Here is a 10,827-nt window from a genome sequence, read left to right as displayed (position 1 = left end):
TCCCCTCTGTTCCTCAGTACAGGCACACCCCAAGGCTGTGTTCTCTCACCCTGGCTATTCTCCCTTTATACAAACCAGCTCACATCCCACCACAGCTCTGTCAACCTGTACAAGTACGCGGACGATTCAACCATCATAGGACTCATCACCAACAACCAAGAAACCGAATACCGTGCACAGATCAACCAAACAGTGACCTGGTGCACAGACCGTGATCTCCTACTCAACTCATCAAAAGCAAAAGAACTTATCGTCGACCCAAGACGCAAGCCGTCCACCAAAACTCCTGTGCTCATTAAAGGTGAACCCATCTCCATCACTGACACTTTCAAACTCCTCGGAACCCACATCAGCAACAACCTCAAATGGAAAATAAACGCAGACCACATCTACAAAAAAGCCCAACAAAGACTCTTCCATCTCCGACAGCTCAAGAAGTTCAGAGTAAGGTCCCGTCTACTGCTCCGCTTCTATACAGCCATCGTCGAAAGCATCCTCACCTCATCAATCACAGTCTGGTTCGGCAGTCTCGACTCACTCTCCCGGAAGAAACTACAGCGCATCATCACCAGAGCATCCAAAATCATTGCCTCACCCCTACCATCCCTCGAATCACTCTACCATAAACGGTCACTACGCAGAGCCCGCAAGATCATCTCTGATCCCACTCACCCCGCACACTATGCCTTCCAACTACTGCCCTCTGGGAGGCGCTACAGGACAATTGCCACACACACAACCCGCTTCAAAAACAGTTTCATTCCCACTGCAATCAATACCCTGAACTCCAGTCGCTGAGGATTATGCATGGCCCCTTAAGTAAATGTGTCTGTCTGTATGTATTTATGTTATATGTTTTTATGTTTTATGTTTAAATGTGATGTTGGAACCTGTAAAAAGGAGCTGTACTGAGACCAAATTCCACCAGCCTGGCTGTGCGGTCATTAATAAAATTATTATTATTATTATTATTATTATTATCTAGTGCATTTTCAGGGAGACTTGGGTCTAACACATTCAGCCAGTTGGAACAGAAGAACATACCAGAATAGGCTTGTTTAGTAAGCAGGATTTGATGCCGCATTCCTACACAATTACTTGTAGGAACATTACTACACAAATGCAATTCAATGTGGAAGTAATCCAAGTATTCAGAATACAATACTCAGATTGAGTGAGGTAACGGAATATGTTACATATTACATTTTTGGGCATGTATTCTGTATTCTGTAACTGGATACATTTTAAAAGTATCCTTCCCAACACTGTGTGTTGGTCATACTATAGATAGATTTATTGCTTGTGTTTAATGAATAATACAGAAGACGCTATTCGATTATTTCGCCAAATCGTTCAGCCCTAGTTTTCCTTCACCCATTATGGACTTTTAAGTGAAAAGGCTCTGCTTAAATTAAACGATGTGACATCATTTGATCCTATACTGTGTTGTGACACTGCACTTGCTTTTGTTCATTACAAATAATAGTGCAAAGTGATGTCATGTTTTTAGCGTAACAAACATTTTAAACAGGTAAGTAAGTGGTCTCTAAGAGGAGTCTTTTTTGTCCGTCTCGGTCCTGACTGTCTCGTTCATTTGGACTCGACAAACGTTGTCTGGACTACAGCTCTGCCTTTTTCTTAGCACATGCTTCTTTTTTCTGTACTGCTCCCTGGATGTCCTTAGCATCTCTCCACACACGCTACACTCTACTATACCCATCAACGATCCAGCATGTTTGGGCTGTGATGATCTCACTGGTTCACCTTTTTTAATTATGTATTCATCATGGGATGGTGCCCTAGGTGTCCTGCTATATCTCCCAGAGGAAGTGCTGCCTTACCCAATACTATAGGAGTGTTGGAAGTCAACGCAAATCATTCATTTATAGGTTGGTCAACAAGCACATGGATTTCAGAAAGGAAGTTTCTAACAGCTTTGTGTAAGCCTCACAGAACTTCTACCTGTGGCGATCGTAGCCTTTGTCTCTCATTTTACTGCCTACTTGATAAGACGACCATGTGCAGACATTTGTGGGGACAACGGAGTTCATTTATAAGAGATGGAAGTTGAGGTTATGCCATAGCATATGCCAAACCTTAGATTTTAGAGAGAAGCCTATGAATGAATGAACAAATGTTTTGATTTTTTGCAGCTTTTTGCTCATCCATTGTTCTTAACAGTACATGAAGGAATTGTTGATTGCTGCAATTTTGGTTAATATATTTTTTATTTTTGGGTCGTGATTTAACGACACTTGAGGGTCCTCCTGAGGCTAGACCGGTTTAGAACCACTGCCTCGAGCTGCCCTCCAATGCACAACCCTGGAACCACCACTAGGAAGCGACATTGAACACGAATACAATTTGTGCTCAATGTCGTTTCTGAGATGCCAAACAAGTATAAGAAATACATACAATTAAAAGTCTAATATTAAAAAATACTGTACATTGGATCATGACATTGTGCAAAGTACACGTAAGTATTTACAACTCCAGTCTGAAGGAAGTCTATTCAGAGGAAGGTCCACAGAATTGGTCAACCGAAGTAACCCAACTAATTATTCATTATTCATGTAAACAGAGCAAATAAACAAAAAGTCAATCAAATCAATGCAAGATTTATAAAAGCAATTAAAAAAAACAGTTCAAAGTCTTGAACTCTTGAAAGGAATGTGACAAAAATAGTGGTTTTTGAAATGAACGTCACATTTCTACAGAGCAGTATAAATATTTGCCATGGTCTTATGTACTCAAAACATTTAAATGGATATTTAGTCAAATTTACACTTTTCTGCTCAAACAGAGCTAAATCAAAGACAACAACAATCTGAGGTCTTCTTCCATCCATAAAATACATTCAAAAATCATACCATGAAAGTATAACTATTTACACAACACAAAATGGCTGACTGCTAATGGTGTTTGTCGCCGGCGATACCGTTTCAGAGTCCATGATTTGAGGAACGGACCGATACACAGTACCGCTCTGATCCATAACTTCAACAGTAAACACTTGGAGCGTGAGTTTGGGAATGTTGGTAGACATGTAAACCGCCTCCTTTATGAACATTATAAACAATATTGAAGTACGTTTTTGTGTTATCTGACACTAATAATCATTATGGGTAGCTAATGAGTTGTAATAAGTGTATTTGAAGTTACTCGAAGTTAGGATAAGTACCAAAATCGAGTGATTTGATGAATCATAGTATCCGATTTTTTAAACGTTACTTTACTTTTAGCTGTTAATATGAGGTTATTAACTGTTACTCCAAGATTATCAGGTAACTCGAGAGATTATGCATTTGCACTGCAAGATTATCAACTATTAATCTGAGATTATTAACTGTTACTCTAATTACTAATATTCCAGGTTTCTTCCCCTAAACTTTCTTAGCCAATAATGAACAAGATCGATAATTAGCCAACCAGCTAATGAACTAGAGCCATAGTTATCCAAACCGCTAATGAACTAGATCGATAGCTAGCCAAACCGCTAATGAACTAGATCGATAGCTAGCCAAACCGCTAATGAACTAGATCGATAGCTAGCCAAACCGCTAATGAACTAGATCGATAGCTAGCCAAACCGCTAATGAACTAGATCGATAGCTAGCCAAACCGCTAATGAACTAGATCGATAGCTAGCCAAACCGCTAATGAACTAGATCGATAGCTAGCCAAACCGCTAATGAACTAGATCGATAGCTAGCCAAACCGCTAGGTAGCTAGGTAGGCCCCAGAGTCTGAAGGACACACTTTGCTGCTGCCATCAATACTTTCTTCCACGTCCTTGTCCTTCTCAGACTGACTCGGTGCTCCTCTTCGTCCTGTCTCGGAGACATGGAGGTGTGATCCACGATCACTTCATCTGGAGGAACTTTATCTTGCTTCCTGGAAGGGGAACCAACCGCAAACATCGTCTTTATTTTATATCTGGAATACCTTAGCGGCTCTTGTTTTATTTGTATTAGTGTTGTTCCAAATCAAACACTCTTTTCTTTTCCTTTTCTAGTCAATCCTCATTATTACTTACATTTGATAGTAAGTCTTATTATGTGTTTTGCTCTTTCTCACTACACAGACAACCTTTACCTTGTTATGAGCATTTCATTGTACGGAATGACCGAGTGTTTAACTGCACTTTAACTGACCAGAAAACTTGACTTGTATGTTAAACATTGAAATAGGGACAAGGTGAGGAGGGGACCAGCGCTCACCTAGTCCTTTAAGGAACCGGTTCACACCGGTGGGCTCCGGGTACGACTCCAGATACTCTGCTGCCCTCGCCTCAAACAGACCTGAGGGAAACAGAGGTGTGATTCACAAAGACTCGACTGTTGACGGCGTGCTTTGACTGATCGGGCGATTCTCATCGGATTCAACAATTAGTGTTGTTGGATAGGTGTGTAATGGGAGCAGGGAAAAGAGCAGCTTTTGAGTGCATGTTGTATCACAGCATGAAGCAGGACGCTAGACTGGTGCATCATCTTGTCAGGCATCAGGCCCTTCATGGGGAGTGCACTACAAGCAGGGCGCCTCTAGGGGGCGGAACTGAGAGGAGATCAGTCGGTGTCCATTCTAGCCCGTAGCATGTAGGTGGTGCTTTAGTTTTGAACACGGGGACAGTGGGTGAGGGAGCAGGAAATAAACCCAAAAGGTGTTTACAGATAGACGGAGGGCCGCGTGGGGTTAAATACTAATGAATTGATTCAGGGAATAAAGGCGATAAATAAACAAAGAGAGTTGGCGAAAAGCAACCAGAGGCAGGTGTCCGTCACGTCCCTTCGCCACGACTCCAACGCCTACAACTCCTGCCTCTCTGCGTGTGCGATGGGTGGACCACTGGCCCCGCCTACCTTTGCCCGCACCGCCCCCGCCCTTGCGCAGCTCCTTGTCCTGGATGAAGCCGGCGAACATCTGGGTCTCCATGAAGAGCTGCAGGAACTGCCGCACGCCGCGGGACGGGTGCGACTTGCGGAAGGCGTCGCGCTGCAGCTCGCGGGTGCCGGCCGACGCCTCGGCCATGTGCAGCGGGTAGTGGCCCACCAGCTCCACGAAGAGACGCACGAAGGCCTCCGACACCAGAGCGCTCAGCTGCTCGCCGCGGTCTGGGGGGGGGGGGGGGGGGTTCACCGTCCAAGAAAATGAACTGTTCACGTTCATTTAAAAAAACTTTTTATTCTATTCTACATTTTCTATTCTATTTTACATACATCACAATCCTGCTTGTGGTATGTGTATGTTATGTGTGATGCATCTATGTCTCTAAGCTACTTGGACCCTGAATTTCCCCTAGGGATAAATAAAGTTTATATGTATCTATCTATCTATTTACATTTAGGGCCGTATTCTATTATTTTTCAGAAGAACCTCCTCCTACCCATCCACCCCCCAAATCGTTGCCACTGCCCACGGCCCTAACTAAATTAATTCCTGTATACTACTGTAGAATCAAGATTACTTTTAAAAGCCAAGGAAAAACAATGTGAGTATATGTTTTACCCCTTAAACAATGTGCCATGTTATGCAGAAAGTAAAAAACCAAGCTAACCGCAGCCGCCGGCCAGTTTGAGGAACTTTATGGCAGTTGGCTCAAGTGCTTCCCCTTCTTGTGATGATCGTCATTATGTCGCAAATATTTCCGACACAAGACTGGTCGGATGCGTCAATTCGACGTCTTTTTAAATTCGTTGCCGTTCAGACTCTCACCGTTCAAATCTGTACTCGTTTGTTCATATAACTCAACTTTCAAATATTCACGTGCACTTTTGGCTTCAGCGGCAGCTCCGTTGTCGTTATTGTTTTTGGCTTGCACGCCGGTTGCAGTTGATCCACGGGAGCCGGTAAACAGTGCGTGAGCGTCGGGTACGTTCAGTTCACCACTCACCAAATATATGACATTTACATTTAAGCCATTTTGCAGACAGTTTTATCCGAAGTGACTTAAAACGGTTCATACACTCATTCACACAACGACGATGGGGTCAACAACGCAAGGCGACAGCCAGCTCCCCGGGAGCAGTTAGGGTCAGGGGTCTTGCTCACGGACACCTTGACCCTCGACTAGGAGGAGCCGGGGATCTAACTAGCGTCCTTCAGGTTTCCAGTCAACCTGCTCTACCTCCTGAGCCACTGTCTGTCCCCCAGCGCGTTCAATGGAACGCCGCTCTTTTAGCGCGTCCATGCACCACACTGGCTGGCAACACGAGGTCTCTGGTGAGGACCTCGCGCGGTTCAGGTGGAGGGGTTAGAGTGGAGGAGGTTTAGGAGGACCCGGGGACTGTAGTCCTCACGTCGGTCTCTTAGCAAGGGTCATGGCCACGGCGCAACGTTCTCGTGTTACATCTGATTATACCTCAGGACCATGACAACGTTAGGCTGTTGATATTATAGTGGACCCCCTCTCAATGGGCGTGCAGGACGACCGTGAATCTCGGTATGCTAACACATACACACATACACATACCATGCATAGCATCACATTCATACCACAGAATGAAAGCAGCAAAGGTTTTCTCCGGAGTCTCTGAATGGACTCATGTGTTCCACATGTGACCCAGGACGGGCACTGACCTCCAGGGCTGGCCCCATCCGGCTCCGCCTCCTGCCCCAGGATCAGCTCTCTCTCCTCCAGCACCTGCTGCAGCGCCGCCTGCAGCTTACTGGGCAGGATGCAGTCCTCGTCCCCCAGCTGGTGCATCATGGGAGATGGAGTCAAATGGATATTAGTTGACAAATGGTTTGGAACAGTTGTAGACTTGGAGGGAGGGTGTGGACTGTGTCAGGTGACGTTTACTACATAGGTGTCCATCAGGGCTGGGGAATAACTCAACTAGTGACGTAAACTGAAACTGAAATTAAGACAATTAAAACAAAGAAAACGTTAAAACAACAAACTATTAAACAGTAGTGACACTAGAGTGAGACCATGGTATTAAACAGTAGTGACACTAGAGTGAGACCATGGAGTGACAAACGGCAAAATATAAGCTCTCTTCTGAGAAACAAGACATTTTTATTTTTTCCTACACCATTTATTTACCTTATATTAGAGTTCTACTATAGAGTTCTACTATACTATATACTGTTATTGTGTAGCCCCCGACCCCCCCCACCATTATTGTTGTGACATTTTCCAAGGAAATGATCGAGTACGGAATGAGGAATTTGTCTCTGTCACAGTCAAGTGCACTGTGGGTAAAAAACACAGACAGGTTCAGACAAGGGCTTCATACCGGCCTCCTATTGATTCTAGCTGACGGACCTGTCATTCCCCTTTTATAAGGATACAAACACACACAACACACACACACACACACACACACACACACACATACACACCTGAATGACAAACTTGTCCGCACACAGATCCACAATGAGCACCTGGAGAGGAAAGAACAAATACAATTTCAAAATCGTACCATAGAAAGTATAACTATTTACATAGTTAGGTTAATAGTTGGACTTTAAAGTTTGCAACAATTTGTGGTTTAAAAAACATTTGCCGAAACCTTTGTACATTTATAATCCACCAAATACTGCCAGGGCTCACTTGTAAAAGAGATATCTATCTCAATGTGATTTGTCTCCCTGGTTAAATAAAGGTCAAATAAAAAAATAGAAAAAATATGAGGGCATTGTTGCCGTACCAAATTATGCTATGTCTTTGGGAAATCACTTAGTACTTTTTGTCTTGCATGCATATACCTGTTGTACTTCAGTACTTTGATATTTAAGAAACACAACCCTACTAATATCTGACAAAACCTTAACTACTTTAAACGATCAGTCAATAACGTAACATCTCAAACTATAAACTAATTCCTTGTGTCTTGTGTCTTCATTTCCCTTGTTAAACACAGTGTCACCGTTATGCACGACAAACGCACTATGACAAACAAAGATGCCTTTGACAAAAACATCATGCATCAGTGTGGGGGCAACGGACCTCCTCGATGGGCAGCTCCAGCAGCTGAGGCAGGCAGGGAGCCAGCGCCCCCATGAGGAAGGGGGTGGGAGAGCAGCTGATGTCCAACATGCTGGCCGGAAGCACAGGGACGAAGGTGTGCTGCCAGATGAAGGGGTAGAGCAGCGCCAGCACTGCATGGCTACACCGCGACAGCACGCTAAGGGGACAGAAGATATGCTAGTTAGCTACACCGCGACAGCACGCTAAGGGGACAGAAGATATGCTAGTTAGCTACACCGCGACAACACGCTAAGGGGACAGAAGATATGCTAGTTAGCGTCACCGCGACAGCACTCTAAGGGGACAGAAGATATGCTAGTTGGCTACACCGCGACAGCACGCTAAGGGGACAGAAGATATGCTAGTTGGCTACACCGCGACAGCACGCTAAGGGGACAGAAGATATGCTAGTTAGCTACACCGCGACAGCACGCTAAGGGGACAGAAGATATGCTAGTTGGCTACACCGCGACAACACGCTAAGGGGACAGAAGATATGCTAGTTAGCGTCACCGCGACAGCACTCTAAGGGGACAGAAGATATGCTAGTTGGCTACACCGCGACAGCACGCTAAGGGGACAGAAGATATGCTAGTTGGCTACACCGCGACAGCACGCTAAGGGGACAGAAGACATGCTAGTTAGCTACACCGCGACAACACGCTAAGGGGACAGAAGATATGCTTGTTAGCTTAACTGCGACAAGCACAGATGGATACACTTGTAAGCTACGACAGGTATCTGCCACAGTAACCTATCGACTGAGCCTCTGCACATTCTCCAGCTAGCAGTCCTGCTGTGGATTACAGCTAGCTAGCTAGCGAGGCTAGGCTGAGGGTCAATTAGCATGATAGGAGGAGTCAACTGCTAGCATACTAGCTTTTGTCCATCTTTGCTCTTGTCGGAAGTAGGATTTTATTTCTTATAATTAGGGCTGTCAAACGATTCATTTTTTAAAATCGCGATTAATCGCATAGTATTGGTGAGTTAACTCGCGATTAATCACACTTTTAAAATTCTATTTTAAATCCACTCCAACTGAAGTTAAATGAGATTATCAAATGGAATGACACATGATCATTCATAGCAAATGTACTTAATAAGCAAAAACTAGACAAGTGACAGCCCTACTTATAATATATATATATATACACCCACAGTCATATTCAATTAATGTTTCCATTAAAAATCGTCCAATAAGCTTGTGGGGAGCGCGGTGAGCGGCCAACAGCGGCGGCGCCTACCCCAGCTTGTCAGCGATGAAGATGACCCTGCGCTCCAGCAGCAGGGAGCTGAACACCTGCAGCAGCCGCTCCACACTCAGGCACTGCAGAAGGGTCCGGAAGTCCACGTGTTCCAGCCGGGAGTCTACCGGCCGACACAGGGTCAGCACCTGGGGAGCCAATAGGAGCAGCCCTTGCATTCTAGTAAACTGTTCCTTTGCTCCTATTTCTAATCCATGGTTTTTGACAGGCGCTTTCAGGTGCGTTCTGTGGCTGATCAGAGGTCACTTTGTTGATTCCAGAAGTGAAATTTGGGAAAGGTGTATTATGAATAAAGTTGAACTATACTACTGAATATCTCGCTGTGCCATTTGGTGGACACTTTTATCCAAGCATGAGTGCATACATTCTCACCGGGTGTCCCCAGTGGAAATCAAACCACCAGTTTCAATGCCTTGATGCTCAACCAGTTGAATTAGACTAGACCACTACCTTGTGGATGCAACTGTTGTCCAATCAGGATTGATAAGGAAAATACACTAGAGTGAGACCATGGTATTAAACAGTAGTGACACTAGAGTGAGACCATGGTATTAAACAGTAGTGACACTAGAGTGAGACCATGGAGTGACACTAGAGTGAGACCATGGTATTAAACAGGAGTGACACTAGAGTGAGACCATGGTATTAAACAGTAGTGACACTAGAGTGAGACCATGGAGTGACACTAGAGTGAGACCATGGTATTAAACAGTAGTGACACTAGAGTGAGACCATGGTATTAAACAGTAGTGACACTAGAGTGAGACCATGGAGTGACACTAGAGTGAGACCATGGTATTAAACAGGAGTGACACTAGAGTGAGACCATGGTATTAAACAGTAGTGACACTAGAGTGAGACCATGGTATTAAACAGTAGTGACACTAGAGTGAGACCATGGTATTAAACAGTAGTGACACTAGAGTGAGACCATGGAGTGACACTAGAGTGAGACCATGGTATTAAACAGTAGTGACACTAGAGTGAGACCATGGAGTGACACTAGAGTGAGACCATGGTATTAAACAGGAGTGACACTAGAGTGAGACCATGGTATTAAACAGTAGTGACACTAGAGTGAGACCATGGAGTGACACTAGAGTGAGACCATGGTATTAAACAGTAGTGACACTAGAGTGAGACCATGGTATTAAACAGTAGTGACACTAGAGTGAGACCATGGAGTGACACTAGAGTGAGACCATGGTATTAAACAGTAGTGACACTAGAGTGAGACCATGGTATTAAACAGGAGTGACACTAGAGTGAGACCATGGAGTGACACTAGAGTGAGACCATGGTATTAAACAGTAGTGACACTAGAGTGAGACCATGGTATTAAACAGTAGTGACACTAGAGTGAGACCATGGTATTAAACAGTAGTGACACTAGAGTGAGACCATGGTATTAAACAGTAGTGACACTAGAGTGAGACCATGGTATTAAACAGGAGTGACACTAGAGTGAGACCATGGAGTGACACTAGAGTGAGACCATGGTATTAAACAGTAGTGACACTAGAGTGAGACCATGGAGTGACACTAGAGTGAGACCATGGTATTAAACAGGAGTGACACTAGAGTGAGACC

General features: G+C 44.4%; 1 protein-coding gene across 1 annotated transcript in view; it reads right to left on the bottom strand.

The window, feature by feature from the left end:
- Positions 1–2,367: 2,367 nt before the first annotated feature.
- The window catches only part of dennd2c (DENN/MADD domain containing 2C), a 28,064-nt gene continuing 19,604 nt past the window's right edge, over positions 2,368–10,827 (bottom strand). The window contains 7 exon segments of the mRNA XM_084479619.1: positions 2,368–3,894; positions 4,221–4,301; positions 4,860–5,111; positions 6,577–6,694; positions 7,345–7,386; positions 7,952–8,129; positions 9,217–9,365. Of these exon segments, the coding sequence (XP_084335745.1) occupies positions 3,863–3,894; positions 4,221–4,301; positions 4,860–5,111; positions 6,577–6,694; positions 7,345–7,386; positions 7,952–8,129; positions 9,217–9,365 (852 nt within the window). The 3' untranslated portion in view covers positions 2,368–3,862.

The sequence above is a fragment of the Micromesistius poutassou genome (assembly GCF_964030765.1).
Source record: "Micromesistius poutassou genome assembly, chromosome: 15".
Lineage (NCBI taxonomy): Eukaryota > Metazoa > Chordata > Actinopteri > Gadiformes > Gadidae > Micromesistius > Micromesistius poutassou.
Note: the sequence above shows the minus strand (reverse complement) of the source record. Positions and strands in the feature narration are given on the sequence as shown.